Source organism: Moschus berezovskii, chromosome 20, assembly GCF_049115385.1.
Source record: "Moschus berezovskii isolate FMDL1 chromosome 20, NW_MosBer_1.0, whole genome shotgun sequence".
Taxonomy (NCBI): Eukaryota; Metazoa; Chordata; class Mammalia; order Artiodactyla; family Moschidae; genus Moschus; species Moschus berezovskii.
In genome coordinates, this window is record NC_142479.1 from 39553122 (window position 1) to 39579946 (window position 26825).

General features: G+C 47.0%; 1 protein-coding gene across 3 annotated transcripts in view; it reads left to right on the forward strand.

The window, feature by feature from the left end:
- Positions 1 to 26825, forward strand: part of DNAH2 (dynein axonemal heavy chain 2) — a 107667-nt gene that overhangs the window by 55531 nt on the left and 25311 nt on the right. For all 3 annotated transcript variants that reach the window (XR_008683255.1, XM_055406074.2, XM_055406127.1), the window contains exons 31-60: positions 892 to 1109; positions 1323 to 1424; positions 1742 to 1867; positions 2167 to 2277; positions 2579 to 2767; positions 3176 to 3279; positions 3379 to 3568; positions 4022 to 4202; positions 5156 to 5283; positions 5618 to 5770; positions 6390 to 6515; positions 13563 to 13781; positions 13985 to 14102; positions 14313 to 14449; positions 14968 to 15105; positions 15195 to 15353; positions 18465 to 18617; positions 18786 to 18877; positions 19151 to 19349; positions 19501 to 19725; positions 20914 to 21018; positions 21718 to 21906; positions 22104 to 22189; positions 22326 to 22456; positions 22609 to 22758; positions 23105 to 23272; positions 23449 to 23609; positions 23867 to 24006; positions 25267 to 25399; positions 25510 to 25649. Coding sequence is in view for 2 of the 3 variants with exons in the window: in XM_055406074.2 (XP_055262049.1) it covers positions 892 to 1109; positions 1323 to 1424; positions 1742 to 1867; positions 2167 to 2277; positions 2579 to 2767; positions 3176 to 3279; positions 3379 to 3568; positions 4022 to 4202; positions 5156 to 5283; positions 5618 to 5770; positions 6390 to 6515; positions 13563 to 13781; positions 13985 to 14102; positions 14313 to 14449; positions 14968 to 15105; positions 15195 to 15353; positions 18465 to 18617; positions 18786 to 18877; positions 19151 to 19349; positions 19501 to 19725; positions 20914 to 21018; positions 21718 to 21906; positions 22104 to 22189; positions 22326 to 22456; positions 22609 to 22758; positions 23105 to 23272; positions 23449 to 23609; positions 23867 to 24006; positions 25267 to 25399; positions 25510 to 25649 (4471 nt within the window). In the remaining variant the exon portion in view is untranslated. The remainder of the gene's footprint in view (positions 1 to 891; positions 1110 to 1322; positions 1425 to 1741; positions 1868 to 2166; positions 2278 to 2578; positions 2768 to 3175; positions 3280 to 3378; positions 3569 to 4021; positions 4203 to 5155; positions 5284 to 5617; positions 5771 to 6389; positions 6516 to 13562; positions 13782 to 13984; positions 14103 to 14312; positions 14450 to 14967; positions 15106 to 15194; positions 15354 to 18464; positions 18618 to 18785; positions 18878 to 19150; positions 19350 to 19500; positions 19726 to 20913; positions 21019 to 21717; positions 21907 to 22103; positions 22190 to 22325; positions 22457 to 22608; positions 22759 to 23104; positions 23273 to 23448; positions 23610 to 23866; positions 24007 to 25266; positions 25400 to 25509; positions 25650 to 26825) is intronic.

Consider the following 26825-nt stretch of genomic DNA (forward strand, 5'->3'; position numbering starts at 1 on the left):
CCAGGGGATCTTCCCTACCCAGGGATCGAACCCAGGTCTCCTGCATTGCAGGCAGACGCTTTAACCTCTGAGCCACCAGGGAAGCAGAAACTGGGAAGACCAGGGAATAAGCCAATCAAAATCTAACTCTGGGAGGAAACTAACATTATTGAGAACCTATAGATGTGAACACAGTTTATTTTATATCTTGAATTATTCTTTGAGGTGGATCTTACTTCTATTTTACAAAGAGGTAAAACCTCCCTGAGGTTAACTGACATGCTAATAAGTGAAAGAGCCATATCTGCCTCCCAGTCAGGTGCATTTTTTTTTTTGTACCATGTAGCTTGCAGATCTTACTTCCATGACTAGGGATTAAATCCATGCCCCCTGCAGTGGAAGCTCAGTGTATTAACCACTGGACTGCCGGTGAATTTCCTCTAGTACTCTTTTCACTCTATCACGAGGAACACTGGCAGTCCCAGTGATGGTGGACCTTTTTCATTGTGCACATGTGATGTGTATTTAAATCTAATGATTTAACTTGCTGAATTGTTTATGGGCAGAACAGTCTCTCACTTTCAGAAGCTCTTGGGATGATTGGCAGAGCCCCCACTTCTTTGGTGGAAAGAGACTGATGGGATATGTTGTTATATTAATGGAATCACATATGCATAATTAATTATAATGTATAATATGTACTATAGTGTATAATGAACACTTAATAATGAGTTCATGAAAAGGATGGGAAAAGAGTGACTGGGGGACACTTCTCTGCTTCCAAAAACCATATGGCAGTCTGCACCCCAGCATTCACGAGCTGGCAAAGTGGGTGTAGTTGGAGTCTCCAGATCTACTCAGGGCAATGGTAAAAGGGCCACGACCAATGTCACTCACTGTTCTCCTCCCCAGGCATCCTGGATACATTGATAGAAATGAACACAATCCTTGAAGACATCCAGAAGTCCCTGGATATGTATTTAGAGACCAAGCGCCATATTTTCCCCCGCTTCTACTTTTTGTCCAATGATGACCTCCTGGAGATTCTGGGCCAGTCCCGCAACCCGGAGGCTGTGCAACCACACCTCAAAAAATGCTTTGACAACATCAAACTGCTGAGAATGCAGAAGGTCGGTGGAGGTGGCCACGACGGGAGGAGGGTGGGGGAGGGATGGTGACATCAGGGAGTTCACGGCCTCCGAGACCATACCGCTCCAAGAGGAGGAGGATAGTAATGATTCTGGGTATCTGGGACAGAACTTTCTAGAACTGGTAATATAGAGGGGGAGGTGGGAGGAGCAGAAATGACCCCCAAAGGGCTCCGCATCTTCCTGTTTCTGCAGGTTGGGGGACCCGGCAGCAAATGGGAAGCATTGGGAATGTTCTCGGGTGATGGTGAATACATCGATTTCCTCCACCCAGTGCTTCTGGAAGGGCCTGTGGAGGTAAGCTGGGTCTAAGAAGCAGGCTCATTCTTCTAACTTTGCTGGCTCTATAAGGAGAGACCATCTCTGTGAAGGGGCCTTAGTCACTTTGTGCCTCCCACCTGCCATGCCTAAAACTCTAACCTCCACCATGCTCTCCTGAAAGTCTGTCTGACCCTGGCTTCCATCCCCCTCAGGGACTTCAGCCAGCCACTGCCCAGCTCCCGCTTTTCTCTTGGGCCCCAGAGCCCCAGGGTCCTTCTTCCTAATCACCTTCACTCTGGGCACTCTTTACTCTGACCCCAAGGCTAAGCCATCCTGTTCTCATCTCCTCCCAGTCCTGGCTTGGCGATGTGGAGCGGACCATGAGGGTGACCCTCCGGGACCTTCTCCGGAACTGCCGCCTGGCCCTCAAGAAGTTTCTCAACAAGAGGGACAAGTGGGTGAAGGAGTGGGCTGGCCAGGTGAGCTGGGGTCAGTAGAAATGAGGGAACAAGGACAGATCTGCAAGGGAGCAGCCAGTGTAAAGACAGAGTCTGGAGTCACCCAAAGGCAGGTGTCCTGCCCCCTGTTCTGGGCTGTGACCCAGAAGCCTGCATGCTGGACTCTTAGCTCCTGACTTAGGCCCGTGCCCACCCTCCAGAACAGGTCAAGCATATCGAGAGGAGAAGCACCTGGTCCCGAATGAGCCAGGATATGGGAGCTGGGCTGTGTGGGTGGCCAGGGATGGGTCTTTGGAATAGAGCCTCCACACGTGCCCCAGATGGTGATCACCGCCAGTCAGATCCAGTGGACGGCCGATGTTACCAAGTGCCTGCTGACAGCTAAGGAGCGGGCAGACAAGAAGATCCTCAAGGTCATGAAGAAAAAGCAGGTGGGGAAATACCACCAGAATGACAAGGGCCTGGCGTCAGAACTGGAAGGAGGGGCTGATCCATTGGAGTGAGAATTAGCGATGAGCTGGTGGGAAGGGGTCAGAATCGGGTGCATTATGGGAGGCGTCCAGTGAGGAGAGGTCAGGTGGATCAGACGTATGTCTCCCTGGGCTGATGTTGAGGGTCAGGAACTGCAGTGGGGATGGGGTCAGCATCAAAGCTGGAAGAAGAACGAGGCTGGGTCAAAGGCGATTAGGGTTTGGTGGCTCAGCCCGCCTTCTCCACTGCTGCATTCCACAGGTGTCAATACTGAATAAGTACTCTGAGGCCATCAGGGGGAACCTGACCAAGATCATGCGCCTTAAAATTGTGGCCCTGGTGACGATAGAAGTCCACGCCCGGGATGTGCTGGAGAAGCTTTATAAGAGTGGCCTCATGGATGTCAGCTCCTTCGACTGGCTCAGCCAACTGCGCTTCTACTGGGAGAAGGTGCAGAAGGGCCAGCTTCCCATTCTCGTACCCTAAACCCGATACTGATGCTTTGATGAAATTCATGTTCTCTAAAAACAGTAATATCTCAGTCCAGCCCTCAGTCCTCTCCCATCCACCTAATCCAGCTGTTAACTCTCTCTTGGATCTGCCACATCAGAAATGGCAAGAGGCATGTTTCCAGGGAGTGCCCACTCTAGGTGTCCCTTGATCAGCAGCTGCTGCCATGGACTGGGCTGGACATGTGCAGTACAATTGCCAGTTTCCATTTGAGCTATAAACCCATCCCTCCTTCCAACTCTAAATGGAGCCTCCAGTCTTCTCCCTGATGCTTCCAGCCCCCCTCTCAGCTACAGCCCTGACTCTCCCTCCATGCCCACCTCTCTCTTACTCTGCCCTGTTTCCCAGGATCTCGATGACTGTATGATCCGTCAGACCAACACACAGTTCCAGTATGGTTATGAGTACCTGGGTAACTCTGGCCGGCTCGTCATCACCCCCCTAACTGACAGGTCGACTGTGGGGAATGAACAGGGTGCTTGGGGTGGGGGCAGTGAGTGCTGAGCCAAGGCTTCTAGGAGTCTGGCCTGAATCCTGTCCTCCACTCACAGGTGTTACATGACACTGACCACGGCCCTGCACCTTCATCGAGGCGGATCCCCCAAAGGTCCCGCGGGCACAGGGAAGACTGAGACAGTCAAGGACCTGGGCAAGGCCCTCGGCATATACGTCATCGTGGTCAACTGCTCCGAGGGCCTGGACTATAAATCCATGGGCCGGATGTACTCAGGCCTGGCTCAGGTCAGCATCCTGCCAGCCTGGCCAGGAGGCCCCCTCCATATCTTTTAGTTTCAGAAAATCAGCTGAAACCCAGATCTGGTTCAGTGCCCTGTAACTGATAACACTGCATCGCCTCAGTTAGTTCTTACAACTGGGGAAGTCCCTGTGCTTCCCTGAGCTTCACTTTGCTTATTTTCAAAATCAGAAGGTTATGTAAGTATTCAGTAAGAGAACTCGTGTAAAGTCGTGCATGCTGGGGGCGCTCAACACCCACAAGTTTCCTACCCTGCTCTCTTTCCTATCCACGACTAGATCCTTCCTATCTGATGGAAACACACACACACACACACACACACACACATTCATTTTAGAGGCTGCACACACACACACATTCATTTTAGAGGCTGCTGTTCCTAGCCATGGGGTCACTTGTCTTCCTCCCAGCAACTCTGCCCCTCCTCCCCCCAACTACAGACGGGTGCCTGGGGCTGCTTTGATGAGTTTAACCGCATCAATGTGGAGGTGCTGTCGGTGGTGGCCCAGCAGATCCTGTCCATCCTTTCTGCCCTGGCTGCCGGCCTCACCCGCTTCTATTTCGAGGGCTTTGAAATCAATCTGGTGTGGTCCTGTGGGATCTTCATCACCATGAACCCTGGTAAGGGCCTGGGAGTAGAGTAGATGGGGCTCCTGGGGGCAAATGTCCATGCATCTTCCCTTTCCCCGACCCCAGGCCAGTGTATTTAGCCAAGTGCAGTGCTGCTAAAGGCAACAAAGTGTGAGAAAAGGATGAACATATGCATTTCTAGGAGAAGGGGAAGCAACCTTACTGTCTTTCCTAAAGGGATTAGTGTTGACTTGGGTGCATAGATGTCATCCTAGTCTTTCAAAGTACTTAGCCTTATTCTTCTGTTGAATTAGCTCCTAGAGTTCTGGTCTATCTGCCATCCCTTTTGCCGGTTGAGAGAACCTCCCTGAAGTGCAGGGCCTAGGGTCTCTCATCACTGTTGCCTAGGAACAGCTCTGTGGGTAGGATCTAGGAGAAAACAGGAAAGGGCTTCCGCACTAAAAGAATCAGAGAAACAGCTGCGATATCTATTAGCACTGAGTGAGTTATATTGGGTCAGCCACAAAGTTCATTCAGGTTTTTCCATAACATCTTAACGAATAAACCTGAACAAACCTTTGGGCCCACCCAATCCATGAAACTTGGAGAGATGGGAACAAGACAGCTCCGTAATTTGAGTCTGAAGCAGGGCCCTGCAGAAAGTAAGAAAAGGGCCAGGGGTAGGGAAGAAGAGGAGAATGGTGTGGGAAAAGCCAGGGCTGAGATGAGACAGGAAGAGATCTTGGAGCTGGAGCTGGGGAGAGGGCTCAGGATGAAGCAGAGAATGGGGAGAATGGAATTGATGGGGCAGTAGGTCTTTGGGATGCAGTGTCCCCTGGAGAAGGGAATGGTTACCCACTGCAGTGTTGCCTGAGAACCACAGACAGCGGAGCCTGAAAGGGTTTCAAAGAGTTCATAGGGTTTCAAAGAGTTGGACACGACTGAGCGATCAACACTTTTGCTTACTCTTCCATGGATTCTGAATATGTGGTGCTGTTTTCCAGGCTATGCTGGCCGCACGGAGCTTCCTGACAATCTTAAATCCATGTTCCGGCCAATTGCCATGGTGGTGCCCGACTCTACACTTATTGCAGAAATCATTCTTTTTGGGGAAGGCTTTGGCAACTGCAAGGTATTCTGATCATCTCTTGTCTCTGATACTTTATTTCTCATCCATGATTACCCTGTGGGCCCAAGAAACCCCCACGAAGTCCTCACAATCAGTTTATCCTACAAGAAATGTACCTGACTCTCAGTAGGATATAGGGGTAGGAGAATCCAGAGGAGAGAGGTCTCCCCTCTATCACGCTGGTCCTTGATGGCACAGTTCACAAGATCTTCTCATCCCTTGTCCCCTAGCTGCTTCATGCCCAGGCATCCAGCTTCTTGTATCTGTAACTGTCCTTATATGAAGTAGAGGGATTTATGGGGAAGTGGATGGTTCCTTCCTCTGTTTTGGCCTTCAGGTTCTGGCCAAGAAGGTGTACACGCTTTACTCACTGGCTGTGCAGCAGCTCTCCAGACAGGACCACTATGACTTCGGCCTGCGTGCCCTCACCTCGCTCCTGCGCTATGCTGGCAAAAAGCGCCGCCTGCAGCCCGACCTGTCTGATGAAGAGGTAGACTGAGGATGCCGTCTTGACCCTTAACCACCACCATCACTGGTCCTCTGCACCTTCACTGGAGTTTTTCTCATCCTTACTTTCCCTCAATAAGTTTTCCCACTCTTCCAGCCCTCCTTGGTGTTGCCCAAGTTCCACCTATCCTGTTGCTCAAGACTAGCTTGGGTGTATCCATTGTTCTTCTTTCTTTATTATTTATTTTTGGCTGTGCTGGGTCTTCATTGCTGCATACGAGCTTTCCCTAGTTGTGGTGAATGGGAGCTACTCTTTGTTGCCATGCATGGGCTTCTCATTGTGGTGGCTTCTCTTGTTGTGGAGGACGGTCTTTACATGCTTGGGCTTCAGTAGTTGTAGCACTCAGGTTCAGTAGTTTCGACTCCCAGCCTCTAGAGTGGGGGCTCCAGTAGTTGTGGTCCATAGGCTTAGTTGCTCCACGGCCTGTGATATCTTTCCAGATTAGGAATCAAATGCATGTCCTCTGCAATGGCTTCACTGTACCACCAGGGAAGTCCTCCCTTGTTCTTAGCTCCTGCCTCTCACCCCTCTAGAGAGGAAAGGCCTAATGAAGAGCTGGACCCTGGCTCCTCCAGCCTGAGTCTTTGTCTTTCCCCTTCAGGTTCTGCTGCTCTCAATGAGAGATATGAATATTGCCAAGCTGACTTCCGTTGACGTGCCCCTCTTCAATGCCATTGTACAAGATCTGTTCCCCAGCATCGAGCTGCCGGTCATTGACTACGGCAAGGTATTTGATCCCCAAGACTCTCCCTGACCTCTTGTGTGAATGTGGATCCTGTGGTGTCCTGGGAACAAGACACCTGGCTTACAGGCCTTGTTCTGCCCTTCACTGGCTATCCATTCAACTGACTATGATTTTGAGCAAGACGGTTACCCTTTCTTTGGGCTACTTTATCTATAAAGTGGGACTCCCTGGTGGTTAGGGAATGATACAAACTTATTCCAACATTCTACATTCTCCCCTCTACTCCCCAGGCCCCTACTCACCTGCTCAAGGGTTTCTACTCCTCAGTTCCTTGACTTCATGGAGATCCCTGGTCCACTGGCCTTTCTACTTTCTACCCGTCAGCCCTCTCCTGTCTCTGCCTCTCTCCTCATTCAGGGAGTTTTGAGGAGAGACTGCTAGGAGCTGTTTGATAAGGGAGAAGAGTGGTATGGAAAGGGCCAGGGGAGGAGAATTCTAGAATGTGTAGGAATTTTCTTCTCTGGCAATATGGCAGTTTAGATATCCTGAGTGATCCTTTCCATTGAAACCACTAAAAGGCTGGATAAAAGTATAAAAACACACCTTTTAAAATGTATTGCTAAACTGGCAAGAAAGAAAGAATTCTGGGTTGAGGAGGGGAAGTAAAAGCAGGGAGGCAAGTGAATGACAAAGCTGGCTTTCTCCCTGAAAGGTTTTGTTGAACGTAAGGCACTGAGGAAAGGAGATAAAGTAGCTCAGGTTTTGAGGTGTAACAGAAAACCCAGTCGTGCATAGACTTTGGCCCACAAGGGAAAACACCTTCAGTAAGTGGGAAAGTGAGAAACCCACCGCTGAGGAGGGTCTGTACAGTAAAGAAACTTGCTTGTCACGACCATTGGCAGTGAGAGGAAGGGGCAGAATCTCCTTTGAGACTTCCTAACCTTGAGTCAGCCCTCACGTGGTTTCTGGTCATCATTTATTTTACTGTGTACTCCCCCCAAATCTCAAATTTAGAATTTAATTTGAAGTATTTCCAGGTTGTTAGTGTCTCCCCCAAGCTATTGGCAGAAACAAATGCAAATTATTTCTAGAAGAATGAAACTTCAACTTAAAAGCCCAAAGAATTCTCGTAAAAGCCTAAGAAAATGAGCAACTTCTGGTCAAAAATCACAGAACAAACAAGGAAACAAGATATCATGAAGGGAAGCCAGAGAACAACAAAACAGTGCAATCAGACCCACAAAGACTACAGATATGGACAATAATCAGCACAGAATTCTAAAAGTACCTACATTTAGTATGTTTAAAAAAATAAGAGAGAAGTTTGAAATTGTGATCCAGGAACAAGAGACTTCTAAACGGAGTAGACTTGAAAAGAACCAATAGAATTGCTACAAATGAAAAAATATATTATAATTGAAATTTTAAAACCCCAACAATCTCATATATTCAGAGAGGACTTCTAGGTAAAAAGGTGGATTAAAAACAATTTTGTTTCTTTTTGAAAACCTGCTGCAACTACTCTAAAGGGATTTTTTTAAAAAGGCATCTATTCCAGGAAGGATGGGGTGAATGAGAAGGCAATAACAGAAGTATAGACATAGGAAATAAATGAATCAAGTAGTGACTTGTGTTGTGACTCTCAGCAAACCTGGAAGTAAGGAGAATTGTAAGTAGGAAGGAGGTGTTGGGGATGCTAATCCTCAGTCACTTAGTCGTGTCTGACTCTGCAATCCTGTGGACTGTGGACTGTAGCCTGCCTGTGGACTGAGCCACGAGGGAAGCCCAAGAATACTGGAGTGGGTAGCCTACCCTTCTGTCCATGGGATTTCCCTGGCAAGAATACTGGAGTGGGTTGCCATACCCTCCTCCAGGGGATCTTCCTGGCTCAGGGATTGAACACATGTCTCCTGCATTGCAGGCAGACTCTTTACCTCTGAGCCACCGAGTAAAGGAATTAGACTTGTGAAGCCCAAGAATACTGGAGTGAGTAGCCTGTCCCTTCTCCAGGGGATCTTCCTGACCCAGGAATTGAACCGGGGTCTCCTTCTTTGCAGGCAGATTCTATACCAACTGAGCTATCAGGGAAGCCAACTGAGTAAAGGGGATGTAGCTAAAATAAGAAGGATTGGAGGCAAACTGTCTTGGGAGCAGGTCTCCCCTTCTGTGTGTCCCTGGATGGCTGTCCCTTTCCCACTTTGGCAGAAGACTAGAGCATAAAAATAGTAAGTCTCTGGTTTGGGGGACACAAAATATAGTTAAGGAAAGGAGAAAACCCTGTTAAAAATGGAGATTAAGTAACTTCCCTGGTGATCCAGTGGCTAAGACTCTGCACTCCCAATGCAGGGGGTTGGGGTTCAATCCCTGGACAGGGAGATAGATCCGACATGCCACAACTAATGAGCCAGTATGCTGCAACAAGACCTTGCACAGTCAAGTAAATAGTTTTTTTAATTAAAAAAATAAAAACTTGGGGCATGATGCTCAATACACACACACACACACACACACACACACACACACAAACACACAAATACAAACATGATAATACTACTAATTCTCAGACAGTGGAAGGAAGTAGTAGAAGTGAGGCCTTTTAGTGTATTTGAGAGATACAAGTAAAATCCTGCATATGTTTAAAATTATTTGGTTGCATTCGTTGTGTATTTTAAAAGTTCACACTCTTCTGGGACCCACGTGTGTCATGGTCCTATAAGCATTCATTTAATTTTTATTTTTAAAAAATTTTTATTGAAGCCTAGTTGATTTACAGTGTTGTGTTAGTTTCGGGTATACAGCAAAGTGATTCAGTTTTATATATATGTAATCCACATATATATGTGTATATATAATTATAATAATTTATTTGTATATATATTTATTTATATATAATAATTATATACATATATACATATACACCCAGGACCAGATGGCTTCACAGCTGAATTATACCAAAACTTTAGAGAAGAGCTAACACCTGTCTTTCTCAAACTCTTCCAGAAAATTGCAGAGGAAGGTAAACTTCCAAACTCATTCTGTGAGACCACGATCACTCTAATACCAAAACCAGACAAAGATGCCACAAAAAAAGAAAACTACAGGCCAATATCACTGATGAACAAAGATGCAAAAATCCTTAACAAAATTCTAGCAAACAGAATCCAACAACATATTAAAAAGATCATCCATCATGACCAAGTGGGCTTTATCCCAGGGATGAAAGGATTCTTCAATATCTGCAAATTAATCAGTGTAATACACCACATTAACAAATTGAAAGATAAAAACCATGTGATTATTTCAATAGATGCAGAGAAAGTCTTTGACAAAATTCAACATCCATTTATAATAAAAACCCTCCAGAAAGTAGGAATAGAAGGAACATACCTCAGCATAATAAAAGCTATATATGACATACCCACAGCAAACATTATCCTCAATGGTGTAAAATTGAAAGCATTTCCCCTAAAGTCAGGAACAAAACAAGGGTGCCCACTCTCACCACTACTATTCAACATAGTTTTGGAAGTTTTGGCCACAGCAATCAGAGTAGAAAAAGAAATAAAAGGAATCCAGATTGGAAAAGAAGAAGTAAAACTCTCACTGTTTGCAGATGACATGATCCTCTACATAGAAAACCCTAAAGACTCCACCAGAAAATTACTAGAGCTAATCAATTAATATAGTAAAGTTGCAGGATATAAAATTAACACACAGAAATCCCTTGCATTCCTATACAATAACAATGATAAAACAGAAAGAGAAATTAAGGAAACAATTCCATTCACCATTGCAACGAAAAGAATAAAATACTTAGGAATATATCTTCCTAAAGAAACAAAAGACCTATATAGAGAAAACTATAAAACACTGATAAAAGAAATCAAAGAGGACACAAATAGATGGAGAAATATACCGTGTTTATGGATCAGAAGAATCAATATAGTGAAAATGAGTATACTACCCAAAGCAATCTATAGATTCAATGCAATGCTTATCAAGCTACCAAAGGTATTTTTCACAGAACTAGAACAAATAATTTCACAATTCGTATGGAAATACAAAAAACCTCAAATAGCCAAAGCAATCTTGAGAAAGAAGAATGGAACTGGAGGAATCAACCTGCCTGACTTCAGTCTCTACTACAAAGCCACAGTCAACAATACAGTATGGTACTGGCACAAAGACAGAAATATAGATTAGTGGAACAAAATAGAAAGCCCAGAGATAAATCCATGCATCTATGGACACTATATCTTTGGCAAAGGAGGCAAGAATATACAATGGAGAAAAGACAGTCTCTTTAACAAGTGATGCTGGGAAAACTGGTCAACCAATTGTGAAAGAATGAAATTAGAACACTTTCTAACACCATACACAAAAATAAACTCAAAATGGATTAAAGATCTAAACATAAGACCAGAAACTATAAAACTCCTAGAGGAAAACATAGGCAAAACACTCTCCAACATAAATCACATCAGGATCCTCTATGACCCATCTCCCAGAATAATGGAAATAAAAGCAAAAATAAACAAATGGGACCTAATTAAACTTAACAGCTTTTGCACAACGAAGGAAACTATAAGCACGGTGAAACGACAGCCTTCAGAATGGGAGAAAATAATAGCAAACAAAGCAACTGACAAAGAATTAATCTCAAAAATATACAAGCAACTCCTGCAGCTCAATTCCAGAAAAATAAATGACCCAATCATAAAATGGGCCAAAGAACTAAACAGATATTTCTCCAAAGAAGACATAAGATGGCTAACAAACACATGAAAAGATGCTCAACATCCCTCATAATCAGAGAAATGCAGATCAAAACCACAATGAGGTACCATCTCACGCTGGTCAGAATGGCTGCTATCAAAAAGTCTACAAACAATAAATGCTGGAGAGGGTGTGGAGAAAAGGGAACCCTCTTACACTGTTGGTGGGAATGCAAACTAGTACATCCACTGTGGAGAACAGTGTGGAGATTCCTTAAAAAACTGGAAATAGAACTGCTGGGCAGTTACACCCACTGCTCAGCAGATACTCCAAGGAAACCAGAATTGAAAGAGACATGTACCCCAATGTTCATTGCAGCACTGTTTATAATAACCAGGACATGGAAGCAACCTAGATGTCCATCAGCAGACAAATGGATAAGAAAGCTGTGATACATATACACAATGGAATATTACTCAGCCATTAAAAAGAATACATTTGAAACAGTTCTAATGAGGTGGATAAAACTGGAGCCTATTATACAGAGTGAAGTAAGCCAGAAAGAAAAACACCAGTACAGTATACTAACGTATATATATAGAATTTAGAAAGATGATAACGATAACCCTATATGCGAGACAGCAAAAGAGACACAAGTGTATAGAACAGTCTTTTGGACTCTGTGGGAGAAGGCTAGAGTGGGATGATCTGAGAGAATAGCACCGAAACATGTGTATTATCATATGTGAAACAGATCGTCAGTCCAGGTTCAATGCATGAGACAGGGTGCTCAGAGCTGGTGCACTGGGATGACCCAGAGGATGGGATGGGGAGGAAAGTAGGAGGGGGGTTCAGGATGGGGAACACGTGTACACTCATGGCTGATTTGTGTCAATGTATGGCAAAAACCACTACAATATTGTAAAGTAATTAGCCTCCAATTAAATAAATTTAAAAAATAAAAATTAAAAACACACACACACAGAATTTTTATTGACACCTAGTTGATTTATTGGAGAAGGCAATGGCAAGCCACTCCAGTACTCTTGCCTAGAAAATCCCATGGATGGAGGAGCCTGGTAGGCTGCAATCTGTGGGGTCACTAAGGGTCAGACACAGCTGAGCGACTTCACTTTCACTTTTCACTTTCACACATTGGAGAAGGAAATGGCAACCCACTCCAGTGTTCTTGCCTGGAGAATCCCAGGGACGGGGGAGCCTGGTGGGCTTCCGTCTATGGGGTCACACAGAGTCGGACACGACTGAAGTGACTTAGCAGCAGCAGCAGCAGCAGCAGTTGATTTACAGTGTTGTGTTAGTTTCAGGTGTACAGCAAAGTGATTCAGTTATATATATGTAAATCCACAAATATATATGTATATATAATTATAATAATTTATAATTATATACATACTTTATATAATGTATAATTACATATATATTTATATGTATATTATTTTTCAGATTTTTTTCCATTATAGGTTCAGTTCAGTTCAGTCGCTCAGTCGTGTCTGACTCTTTGCGACCCCATGGACTGCAACACGCCAGGCCTCCCTGTTCATCACCAACTCCCAGAGTTTACTCAAACTCATGTCCTTTGAGTCGGTGATGCCATCCAACCATCTCATCCTCTGTTGAGTTACTTAATCCTCTGTGTGACTTACTTAATATGATAATATCTAGGTTCATCCATGTTGCTGCACATGGCATTATTTCATTCTTTTCTACCACATCTTCTTTATCCATTCATGTTGATGAGCATTTAGGTTACTTCTGTGTCTTGGCTATTGTAAATAGCACTGCTATGAACACTGGGGTGCATGTATCTTCTCGAATCAGAGTTTTCGTCTTTTGTAAGCATTCCTTTTTAACTTAGTTGGTGAGTTGTTTAATGTCTGGCTCCCCCACTAGACTTGGACCCTGCAATGGGATGAACACTAATTTGTTCTCAGCACCAAGCACACTGCTTGGCATCTACTTTAGAGGTTTAATAAATGTTTGTTGAGTGATATTAGAAGATATTTGTAGAACTTTGTATCAGACATTGTGTTTCACGTTGACATCTTATTGAATACAATAGCCCTGAAGGTGAAGTACTATCATGACTCCCTGTTAACAGATTAAGAAACTGAGTCTCAAAAAAGTTCACTCACACAGGTTCACATGGCTGAAACCTGGGGACCCAGGCTGGCTGACTCCAGAGCCAAATCTCTTAACTCTGCAATTGGCCAACTTCCCAAGGAAAGAACAATTGTCAGGGTGCAAAGGGCCTTGGTGCCATTTTTTTAAACCATTTGAGTATTATCCTCCCAGACGCTGGGGAGCTTTGGAAAGCCCTCTATATGCCTCACCCTTTTTTTCCATTTCTCTCAGCTGCGGGAGACCATTGAGCAGGAGATTCGGGACATGGGCCTGCAGCCCACTCCATTCACTCTCACCAAGGTCATCCAGTTGTATGAAACCAAGAATTCCCGCCACTCCACCATGATCGTGGGCTGCACAGGCAGCGGGAAGACTGCCTCGTGGCGGATTCTCCAGTCTTCCTTGTCCTCCCTGTGCCGCGCGGGGGAGCCCAACTTCAACATTGTCAGGGTGAGGAGCTGGGGCAGTGGGATTGCTGTCCAAGACTTGAGTAGCAGGCGGAGGCGCCAGGATGTAGGGAGGGCAGTACAGACCAGGAGGACGGCCTGAGAGGGGTGAGAGACCGAGGCCGAATACAAATACCTGGAAATAAAGGGGCAGCCTGGGATTTGGTCTGCCGGCAGCTCAAAACTCCCTTCCTGTGTCTATTTTAGGAGTTCCCTTTGAACCCTAAGGCACTGTCCCTAGGGGAGCTGTATGGGGAATATGACCTCAACACAAATGAATGGACGGATGGTGTCCTGTCCAGTGTCATGAGGACGGCATGTGCAGGTACCCAAGGGGTCGTGGGGTGGGGAGAGCAGGTGCCTGAATTTCCTGAGGAGGTGGGCAGTGTGGGGATAGAAAACTCAATTTGGGAGAAAAAATGCTTGGAAATGCAGAGATCCCAGGAAGCAACTGCTTGCGTCTCCAGGGAGATGAGCATGGAGGGAGGGCGAGGTAACAAATCTGTGGTTTCCTTCTCCTCCACCTCCTACCAAGACGAGAAACCAGATGAGAAGTGGATCCTTTTTGATGGCCCTGTGGACACTCTATGGATTGAGAGCATGAACTCTGTCATGGATGATAACAAAGTGCTGACCCTCATCAACGGAGAGCGCATTGCGATGCCTGAGCAGGTTACAGGGTGGAAACTGGAGGGCCCCTGGGCAAGGCTAAGGGGAAGAGCAGGGGCAAGAGAAAGAGGAAGTTCTATAGGAACAAGGAAGAGGAGGAGGACACCTGGACTCAGGGCAACCTGAGACTGAAGAAGAGATGCCTGTCTTCCACGGATGCTGAGGACAATCATATAGAGAACTGTGTACCAGGATGCACTGTGGCAGAGACTAGGCAGCCTCATTGCCACTGACATATGGGGGAATGACCCGCCCTTGTGCACCTGGGCTGTAATTTATGAGCTTTTGTAAAGAGCCCACCCTTTCCTACCCAATCAAACCATATGAGGGGGAGAGAGACTGCTCATAAGGATGACCTTGAATAAGCCCTAATATTTTTTAATAAGCAAATCATTTGTAAAGCTTAGGTCCTTATTCATCCTGCCACACGTGGTACTCAGTAGAGACACCTTGCAGCATCAGAATTCTGGGTGTTTTTACAATTGAGGGAAAGACAAGGTTCTGACCAAGTATATCTGTAGGTGTCTCTCCTGTTCGAAGTGGAGAACTTGGCAGTGGCCTCCCCAGCCACCGTGTCTCGCTGCGGGATGGTGTACACTGACTACACAGACCTAGGCTGGAAGCCCTATGTTCAGTCATGGCTGGACAAGAGGCCAAAGGTATGAAGGAGATGGAGGAGCGGAAAGTAACCAGTGGGGCCTGGGGAAGTGCACAGAATAATTCAGAGCCCCTGCTGATTCAATGCTAGGTGGAGGCTGAGCCCCTTCAGCGCATGTTCGAAAAGTTCATCAACAAGATGCTGACCTTCAAGAAGGACAACTGCAATGAGCTGGTGCCCCTTCCAGAATATAGCGGCATCATCTCCCTCTGCAAGTTGTACTCCGCCCTGGCCACTCCGGAGAATGGGGTGAGATGGGGCCAGGGCAGGAAGGGCTCTCAACCTCCCAGGAAAATGTCCGGGAAATGATGTGTCTGAGACACAATTGGAACATGAGGCTTGAGTGGAGCAGAGACTCCAAGAGGAGGCCTCACCAACTGTGGAGGCAGCAAGGGTGTGTGTGAAGGTGTGTGTATGCGTGCACATGTGTGTCCACGTGGGCACATGTGCTGCGAGGCCAAGCTATATATTTATATCCAAATCAGATATAGAGCACAATGGGCCTCACTATAATTTCCTGCCTGTATTTAAGAGCTGAGGATAGTTCATTTGGTTCCTCATTCTTCCATTCTTTCTGAAATTAAGTATTAAATCTTGGAATCTGTGAGCTCTTGGGATACTGTTTTTGCTGGGAGGAGCTCCCCAATTAGTCTGATGATGGGCTTTAGAAATTTCCAGATCAACTGATATTAAGGAACATTTTTGTTTAGTTTATAATTATGGCATAAGGACCAAAACTGGATATTTTTCTGCTGAGATTAAATCAATGCCTAGAAATGGTTCATATTGTTTTTAATGGCATTGCCAGCTCATTCAACTATTAATATACAGTTATATAACATTTAAGATCTATAACAGTATGTGTCATTCTGGTATGATTAATATAACTGAAAACTATGTAGGTGAACTTGCACGGTGATGTGTGGGAAAATGATAGTAATGTAGTATCAGTGGCACTCAACTGCTGAGGAGGACTGCTGGGGGAAGAAGACTGATGACAGAACAAAGAGAGGAGGGCAGTCTATTCAAACAGAATGACTTGCAGAAACACAGATAGGAGAGCCAGCCCCCCCGCTGGGCAGGGTGGGCTGACGGGTGGTGTTGGCATGTAGTACCTCTCAGCTGTAGCAGAGACCCTGAGAAGAGGATGGTGAGAGGTGTACGGGTGTGAGCTGGAAGGACAGAATAAGGACTCTGGATTCAATACGGCAGACACCAGAGTCTCAGGACAACTTCCCATGATGCTTTTGTAGCTTAGTAGGTTTATGGAAATGTTTGATTTAGGTTTGTCTACAACTACATGGTTTTCCAAACAGAACCAGGAAAGGAGGGAAATTTTAAGTCTTTGTGATGAGTTGCCAAAATAGACCCCTCCATCTCTCTTTTTTAAAAATATGTATTTATTTGGCTATGTTGAGTCGCATGGGCTCTCTAGTTGTGGCACTCAGGGATCTTAGTTTCCCAACCATGGATCAAACCCAAGTCCCCTGCATTGCAAAGCAGATTCTTAACCACTGGACCACCAGGGAATTCCCTTGCTCTCTCTCTTCTGTTTACCTTTCAGTTCAGTTCAGTTCAGTCGCTCAGTCGTGTCCGACTCTTTGTGACCCCATGAATCACAGCACGTCAGGCCTCCCTGTCCATCACCAACTCCCGGAGTTCACTCAAACTCATGTCCATCGAGTCGGTGATGCCATCCAGCCATCTCATTCTCTGTCGTCCCCGTCTCCTCCCGCCCCCAATCCCTCCCAGCATCAGACTCTTTTCCATTGAGTCAACTCGTCGCATGAGGTGGCCAAAGTATTGCAGTTTCAGCTTTAGCATCAGTCCTTCTAATGAACACCCAGGATTGATCTCCTTTAGAATGGACTGGTTGGATCTCCTTGCAGTCCGAGGGACTCTCAAGAGTATTCTCCAGCACCACAGTTCAAAAGCATCAATTCTTTGGCGATCAGCTTTCTTCACAGTCCAACTCTCACATCCATACATGACCACGGGAAAAACCATAGCCTCGACTAAACGGACCTTGGTTGGCAAAGCAATGTCTCTGCTTTTTAATATGCTGTCTAGGTTGGTCATAACTTTCCTTCCAAGGAGTAAGTGTCTTTTAATTTCCTGGCTGCAATCAGCATCTGCAGTGATTTTGGAGCCCAAAAAAATAAAGTCTGACACTGTTTCCCCAACTATTTGCCATGAAATGATGGGACCAGATGCCATGATCTTTGTTTTCTGAATGTTCAACTTCAAGCCAAACTTTTCACTCTCCTCTTTCACTTTCATCAAGAGGCGTTTTAGTTCCTCTTCACTTTCTGCCATAAGGGTGGTGTCATCTGCATATCTGAGGTTATTGATATTTCTTCCGGCAATCTTGATTCCAGCTTGTGCTTCTTCCAGCCCAGCGTTTCTCATGATGTACTCTGCGTATAAGTTAAATAAGCAGGGTGACAATATACAGCCTTGACATACACCTTTTCCTATTTGGAACCAGTCTGTTGTTCCATGTGCAGTTCTAACTGTTGCTTCCTGACCTGCATATAGGTTTCTCAAGAGGCAGGTCAGGTGGTCTGGTATTCCCATCTCTTTCAGAATGTTCCACAGTTTATTGTGATCCACACAGTCAAAGGCTTTGGCATAGTCAATGAAGCAGAAATAGATGTTTTTCTGGAACTCTCTTGCTTTCTCCCTGATTCAGCAGCTGTTTACCTTTATGTAGCTTAAAAAATTTTTTTTATTGAGGTAAAATTGATTTACAATGTTGCATTGGTTTCAGGTGTATGGCAAAATGAATCTGTTATACAAATACATACTTCCACTCTTTCTTGATTCCTTCCCCATATAGGCCATTACAGAGTATTGAATAGAGAGATCCTGTGCTATAGAGTAGAGCCTTGTTGCTTAGCTATTTTATATATAGTCATGTGTATATGTTAATTCCAACTTCCCAATTTGTCCCTCCCCCCAACCTTTTCCCTTTGGTAACCATATATTTGTTTTCTATGAGTCTGTTTGTGTTTTATAAATAAGTTCATTTGTATCATTATTTTTTAAATTCTTCACATAAGTGATATATGTTTTTCTTTGTCAGACTTACTTTACTTAGTATGATAATCTCCAGGTCCAACCATGTTGCTGCAAACGGGATTATTTCATTCTTTTTAAAGAAGTGATACTCCATCGTATATCTGTATCACATCTTCTTTATCTAGTCCTCTGTTGATGGACACCTAGGTGGTTTCCACATCCTCGCTACTGTGAATAGTGCTGCAGTGAACATTGGGGTGCACGTATCTCTTCCATTTATGGTCTCCATCTCTTCAATTTATAGATTTAGGGTATTTCCTCTTCTCCTTTTACTTGCAGGTGAACCCAGCTGACAGTGAGAACTTTGTCTCCATGGTAGAGCTGACATTTGTGTTCAGCATGATCTGGTCGGTGTGTGCCTCCGTGGATGAGGAGGGCCGCAAGAAGATCGACAGTTACCTCCGAGAGATCGAGGGCACTTTCCCCAACAAGGTCAGGGCCCTCCAACCCAGCTGTCCTATTTTTCTATATCCCTGATCCTCAGACATCTTGAGCCTCAACCCAGCTCTCTTTCTTCCTCCCAGTGATCTATGAGTGCTTTTTCTGGGCAGGGAAAGCCAAAGGCAGGCTTTGGTAATCTGACACACATTCCGTCCTCAGGACACAGTGTACGAATATTTCGTGGACCCAAAGATGCGGAGCTGGACATCGTTTGAGGATAAGCTCCCTAAGAGTTGGCGCTACCCTCCAAAGTCAGAGCCGGGCTTGGGGGGTGGGTCAGGCTTGGGATTGCGGTGGGGGGAGATGTGGCGAGAGAGTTGAGATGACTTTCCAGGACAGGAAGCAGAAGCTAGAGGAAATGGGATAGGGTCCCTGAGGAGAATGCCTGATCCCCAGGCCCCACAGGAGGCAGGGTGGGTGATCAGAGAGCAGTGATGCCAGAGGAAGAGTGGGAGCAGAAGGAAGCAGGAGTTAGAAAAGAGTGGGCCATGATCTTGAGACACAGTCCCTTTCCCCACCCCCAGCTCCCCCTTCTATAAGATCATGGTGCCCACCGTGGACACTGTTCGCTACAACTACCTGGTGAGCACCATGGTGGCCAGTCAGAACCCTGTCCTGCTGGTGGGTCCTGTGGGGACTGGAAAGACCTCCATCGCCCAGAGTGTCCTGCAGTCCTTGCCCTCCAGCCAGTGGTCAGTCCTCACAGTCAACATGTCTGCGCAGGTATGTGGCAGGACCCGGGGCCAGGTCACCAGCCCCTGCTCTCTCCCTGTCTCTGCTCCCCTTTGGGAGCCCAGTGCCCACTGGACATGCCTCTCTAACCTCGGATTTCTCTCTCGGGACCCAAGTGTTCATTCTGTACCTTTCCCACCAGACCACGTCTAATAATGTGCAGAGCATCATTGAGAGCAGGGTGGAGAAGCGAACCAAGGGTGTCTATGTGCCTTTTGGAGGCAAAAGCATGATCACCTTCATGGATGACCTCAATATGCCAGCCAAGGACATGTTTGGGTCCCAGCCCCCGCTGGAGCTGATTCGCCTCTGGATTGACTATGGCTTCTGGTATGATCGAACGAAGCAGACCATCAAGTACATTCGAGTAAGCATCCGGAGAATCTGTTCTTCGAGTCTCTGTTCCTTCCTGTGATGGGCTCTGTCCCCGCTCCACTGGGACCCCAGGATAAAGTCCTGTTAGCCTGTGTTCCTCCCCAGAGAGGAGGGTCCTGCCTTTCTTAGGAACCAGACATCTGGCTCCTCTGTTATCAATTCCTGTCAGTAACTCTCTTCATTGACTGCCCTGTGCTTTGTGACCAAGGGAACCTGTCCAACTTCCACTCCTTTCCCAGGCCTCTTACATCTCGCTTCCATGGCAACACTGATGCCAACCAGAGCCGCCCACAACACCCCTCTCCAGGCCTCTCTGCCTCCCATTGTTTCAGGAACCACCTCCCTGGTACCAGTTCTCTGCTCCCCACCCAGGATCCAGGAATCTCCTGTCAGTCCTGGCTGTTCTCCCACGGGATCCTGAGCATCTTGTTTCTTTTTCCTGAATCAGTGGGCAGTCATTTCAGCCTGATTTCTGGGGCACTCATCTATCTGACACTCAGGGTCCAAAACTCAACTAATAATAGATTCATATGTTTCAGAGAAAGAACATACATACACAGATACAAGTATATATTAATATGTGTATATATTAAAATAGAAGAAAATATCCAGAAGATGTTATCAAATGTTGTGTATGGTTTTTTTTTTTAAGTGAAAGTGAAGTCGCTCAGTCATGTCTGACTCATAGCGACCCCATGGACTGCAGCCTACCAGGCTCCTCCGTCCATGGGATTTTCTAGGCAAGAAACTTACCTCTATTTTCCAAGTTGGGAACATGGATTATAATGATGAAATAAGAACAAATAGGGAATTCCCTGGCAGTCCAGTGGTTAGGACTCAGCGCTCCCACTGCTAAGGACCTATGTTCAATCCCTGGTCAAGGAACTAAGATCTCACATGCTGAATGGCACGGCCAAAAAAGAGAAAGAAATAAGAACAAATTAGTTGCCTTAGTAACTATGGACATTAAAAGCGTCCCAAACCCTTTCCTTTCCCTCACCTTTCCCTGTCCCCATTACTCCATGTTTCTTCCTGCGCTTCCCTCTTCCTGTTTGTCCCTCCATTCCCTCTCTTCCTCCTGGCTCCTCTCACATCCTCCCTATTTCTTTGCCCCTCCTCTTCCCCTCCTCCTGCCTGTCTCCCCCCACCCCACCCACCCCGTCTGGTCTTTGCTGTCTAGGACATGTTCCTGATGGCTGCCATGGGGCCTCCTGGGGGTGGACGGACCATCATCTCCCCAAGGCTGCAGAGTCGATTTAACATCATCAACATGACATTCCCCACGGTGAGGGCATCCTGGGGGCTGGGGGAGGGGCTGTAGAAGGCAAACCCACCCGTGTCCTGGAGAACGAGGGCAGAGATCACAAGCTGTATTCAGGGAGTTCTGATACTTGGAGGGGAGACTCTCTGCTCTCTGCAGGCACCTTTGCTTCTGCTGAGCTGGCTCTGGCGTGTGAAGCCTGACAGTCCCAGTGGGCAGAGAGTGGGGCCCAAGCAGATGAAGGAAGGCACACCCTCCAAAGAGGAGACTAGAGCAGCTAGGGGAGTCAAGGGAGGAACCCAGTGTGTCCCTGAACCTCAGAAATCAAGATAAATAATATTTTAATGCAATATTTTAAAAAATCAATACCAAAATTCAGGATGAACAAAACACCAACGTTTTAAACAAATACAAGATATATTGTACATAGCACAATAAACATATAGTGCTATGCTGAGCTACATGACAGCCCAAGGCAAAAGGAAAAACCAACAGTATGGATCCCGTCTTTACTTAACATGTTCGCATCTGTTCATCGTTGACAGTTTGCATTAATTCTGATTTTTAAATATTACACTAAAGCATGACTTCTCTTGATTTCTGAGGGTTCTTTTGTGCCCCCCTCACCACTCTGCTCCCAAGTACTTTACTCCACTGACCCGAGTCCCCGCCTTGGCTGAAAGGCCAGGAGCTGCGAGATTGAGTCTGAGGGCCTGTTCCTAGGAGTCCCAGATCATCCGGATATTCGGCACCATGATCAACCAGAAGCTCCAGGACTTTGAGGAAGAGGTGAAGCCCATTGGGAACGTGGTGACCGAGGCCACCTTGGATGTGTACAACACTGTGGTGCAGCGCTTCCTGCCCACACCTGCCAAGATCCACTACCTCTTCAACCTTCGAGACATCTCCAAGGTAAAACTCCATCTGACCCTGCCCCTGGGCCAAGCACAGCCTCCTTGGAGGTATTCTCCCCTCTTCAAAGTAAGCCCTGGAGTGCGGGAGCATCCCACACACCCCAAATCACCCCATCCCAGAATGCCACTTCCGCTAAAATTTCTGGAGGGAGCCTCTTCCCTTCCTCCATCCCACTGGCCACGCCCCTCTCCCAGGTGTTCCAGGGCATGCTGAGGGCCAACAAGGACTTCCACGATACTAAGTCCAGCATTACCCGACTTTGGATCCACGAATGCTTCCGGTGAGGGTGCTGTGCCCCACCAGATCCAGGCCTCCCCAAGCCCAAGCCTCCACTCCCCCACCCCCACCTCCTGCTCCCCTCCACAGGGCCAATCTCCGCTTCAATACCAGATCTCACCCCAGCTCCCTCCCAACAGAGTCTTTTCTGACCGACTGGTTGATGCTGCAGACATGGAAGCCTTCGTGAGCATCCTAAGTGACAAACTTGGCTCCTTCTTTGACCTGACGTTTCATAACCTTTGTCCCAACAAACGTTCTCCCATCTTTGGTGAGCCAGGAGCTGTGGCCCCTGTAGGCTGGAGATTCTTAGGAGACGGGTTAGAAGAAGAGGCGGGGCACTGGGGCCCAGGGAGGAAGTGCTCTCTGGGGAAGCCTGGGGAGGACCAGGCATTGAATCTGCCCCCTCTTCCCACGGTTCAGGGGACTTCCTGCGGGAGCCCAAGGTGTATGAGGACCTGACGGATCTGACGGTCCTGAAGACAGCCATGGAGACGGCACTCAACGAGTACAACCTGTCACCCGCTGTCGTGCCAATGCAGCTGGTGCTCTTCCGAGAGGCCATCGAGCACAGTGAGCACTTCCTGTTCCCAGCCCTTCTCCAGCATCCCAATGACAGGGTACTCCAAGGAAATGGGGATCTCTTCCCAGATCTTTCCCAAATCGAGCCCCAGAAGTTGCCCTCCTCCCTGACCCCAGATGCACTTGTGTCTGTGGGTGGACATTTTCTTTGATGATGGTATACAGACATGGTGAAGGTTGAATGTTGAATTGCTACCTGAACTTCAGGACCTAACCTCTTCCCACACTGGTGGGTCCCTCTACTGCAGCATCAGGTGTCCCAGCCCCCAGCCTAGGGCCTGGAGGTCCCCTGAGCTTGATAATAAGCCAACTCATTATCCTCCCTCTTTCCCTCCAGTCACACGGATCGTGCGGGTCATTGGACAGCCTCGGGGCAACATGCTCTTGGTGGGCATTGGGGGCAGTGGGCGGCAGAGTCTGGCCCGCCTGGCCTCATCCATCTGCGAGTACATCACCTTCCAGATTGAGGTCACCAAACATTACCGGAGGCAGGAATTCCGAGAAGGTAAGGTTGGGTTTCTGAGACGGAAGTGAGTTTGGGGCTGAGAGTGAAATAGCAGGAGGGAGGGAAGCCAGGTAGGGAGGATGGTGTCCCTGGCTGGGGAGGGCTTTCTAATCAATAAAAGAGGAAAGACAGACAGAAGGGTGAATCTGAAAGGTCTCTTGTCTCCTCTGGCCCAGATATCAAGCGTCTGTATCGCCAGGCTGGGGTGGAGCTCAAGGCCACGTCCTTCCTTTTTGTGGACACCCAGATTGCTGACGAATCATTCCTAGAGGACATCAACAACATCCTTAGCTCGGGCGAGGTCCCCAATCTCTATAAGGCGGATGAATTCGAAGAGGTGCGATGCTTCTACACCCACTACCAGTTGATTCTGGCTTTCCGAAGTCCAGAGGATGCCGCTGTCCTGCCCCATCTCCATCTCCTCCATTAGGTGGAAGAACTGCTCCTCTTGGGCCTTCTTCCCTCCCCGGACCCTGGTGGGCAGAGCGGCCTTAAAACCCACACCCCGTGTCCCCCGCTGTTCCCTTGTCCCTCCCGCCCTGGGTGCTGTCCTGGAAACCTCTGCCCTCTGACTGTGGTGCCGGCGCTCACCAGATCCAGACGCTCATCATAGACCAGGCGCGCGCTGAGCAGGTGCCAGAGTCCTCAGACAGCCTCTTCACCTACCTCATCGAGCGTGTGCGGAACAACCTGCACATCGTCCTCTGCCTCAGCCCCGTGGGCGACCCCTTCAGGTGACTCCCGTGTCGGCCTTCTTCTCCCTCGGGAATTGCTGTGGGGGAAGGGGCACTCCTCCCTGCTCCTGATCTCCCTGCCTTCTGCCCCCAAGACTCCGGAGTAGCGCCAGCCTGTCCTGCCGAGCCACACGTGTCTCCGCATCTCCTTGTCGCAGCCTGCGCCAGGGCGTGCTTTGGCCTGCGGGATCTTTAGTTGTGCCATGTGGAATCTAGTCCCCTCACCAGGGATCAAACCTAGGCCCCCTGCGTTGGAGGCACAGAGTCTTAGCCACTGGACCACCAGGGAAGTCCCAGCCTGTGCTGGCTTTCAGCGAGTTCCTGTTACTTACATGGGCCTCATCCTCTCCTTTTTGGTAGATCTGTTTTGTTTATTTTTCTGGAAGGTGAAGGCTGTTTCTTCTTTTTCTTTCGTTTTCAAGTTTTTAATTGTGGTTTAAGAAAACCTTAAATTTTACCATTTTAACTGGTTTTAAGTACATTCACACTGCTATACAGCAGATCCCCAGAGCATTCTTGTGCGAGACTAACTCGATGCGCAGTGGGAACTGCCCACTTCTCCCACCACCCCCTGGCCTTGGTAGCCACCCTTCTACTTTCGGTTTCTGTGGGTGACCACTCCTAGATACCTTATAGACGTGGAATCATGCAGTATTTGTCATTTTGTGACTGGTTTATTTCACTTAACTTCTTCAAAGTTTATCCATATAGCCAGCATCAGAATCCCCTTCCCCTTTAAGGCTGAATAATATTCCCTGTGTGTCGGCACCACATGGGATCCATTCTCTGTATTTTCAAGGGCATCAGAAAGGAAGGGAAGGACAGAGAACTTATGCAGAGAGGCAGTTGGGGTCACCAGTTTGTTTATCTTTGAATATTTTTGGCTTGTGGTGTGTTTGCCATGTACCAAGCTCTGGGCTAATCATCCTGTATGTGTCACCCCATTGAATCCCCTAACAACTCTCGTTAGTATGCTTTATTATTCATTATTCAAGGTGAGGAAACTGATGTTCAAAAGGTTACGCCACTTGCCCAAGACCCATATTTGGTTGGTGTGAAACTGGCTCTTTCTGACCCCAGAAGCTGTTTCTAAATCATGCACCAAACCAGCTTTGAGGGGAGCAGAATCTGGACAAGGCGACACAGGAGCATGACGATGGGGCTTCAGGGTTCCTAGGGAATGAGTGAACCTGTAGCAAAGACCATTGCTGAAGGCCGAGTCTGCAAATGGACTTAACTGCCTCTCACAACCCCTGCCAGGAACTGGATCCGCCAATACCCAGCCTTGGTGAACTGCACAACCATTAACTGGTTCTCAGAGTGGCCACGCGAGGCCCTGCTGGAGGTGGCTGAGAAGTACCTGATGGGAGCTGATCTGGGGACCCAGGAGAATGTGAGGCCCTTCTCCCCATCTCTCCTCACCCCCCTGCACCCCCACCCATTTCTGTTCTCCGTTTGCCTTTACTCCTGTCCTGTCTCATAACCTCTCTGCGTTGATCTCAGATCCACAAGAAAGTGGCGCAGATCTTCGTCACCATGCACTGGTCAGTGGCCACATATTCCCAGAAGATGCTGTTGGAACTTCGAAGACACAACTACGTCACGCCCACTAACTACCTGGAACTTGTGTCTGGATATAAAAAGTATGATGGAAGAGTAGGGGGCACAGAGGGCCTGGGAACTTGGTGGATTTTTTGGTTTTGTTTTGGCTGCACCTTGTGGCACATGGGATCTTAGTTCTCTGACTGGGAATGGAACCCGTGCTCTCTACAGTTAAAGCACAGAGTCCTAACCACTGAACCACTGGGGAATTCCTAGGAGCTTGGTTTGAGGGCTACTGGTGAAATGATGTCTTGGAAAATATCCAGGAGCTAGCCAAGGGGACTGACTCGAGGACTGGGACCTGAATGGCAGAGAGGTGGGGGCCTTGTTTCTGTCCAGGAAGTTAAACCAAGAGAGGGTTTCCAGGAGACGTGGCCATCTCAGGGGCCCTCTGGTTGTGACCCCTTTGTATACCTCTGTGTCCTTGTCTCCTGGAATAATGATGTCCCTGATCCCGACCACATTGCAACTGTGACATTATATCATGGGTATATTTGGCAATATATATCCTCTTCTCTCTGCCTTTAATATCTTCTAGACTTTCCACCATTCCCAAGTTATGTATGCATTCATTAAGTTGTATTGACTGTCTTTTTATGTACACAACACAAAAATTTGCTTTGAAGGTTATAAGTAAAAGGTAAAAAAAAATTGGATTTAGTATTTCAATCAAGGTGAAGAAAAAGCCATTTGTAATAATAATGATAGCCAACATTCATTCATTCATTTAACAAAGTATTTTGAGCATATACTCTGTGCCAGGCACTATTTTAGATACTTGTAATATATATGTCAGTTAACAAAATCAAGTCCTTGCCTTCCCTGGGTCCATAGGTTTACATCCTGTTTATGATTTCCCAGTCACTGTATTAAGCAATTTACATGCATGTGCCTACGTGCTCAGTCACTCAGTCATGTCTGACTCTGACCCCATGGACTGTAGTCTGCCAAGGCTCCTTTGTCCATGGAATTTTCCAGGCAAGAATACTGGAGTAGATTACCATTTCCTACTCAAGCAAATCTTCCCAACCCAGGGATCAAACCCTCATCTCTTGTGTGTCCTACACTGGCAGGAGGAGTCTTTACCACTGTACCACCTGGGAAGCCCATATTTAGTATTTAATTCAGAAAACAATCTTTCTTAGACATTTTCAGGGGGACTGCACAACATTAAAACTTTGTGAATGAGTTGCCAACATTTAAAACTTGAAGCCTTG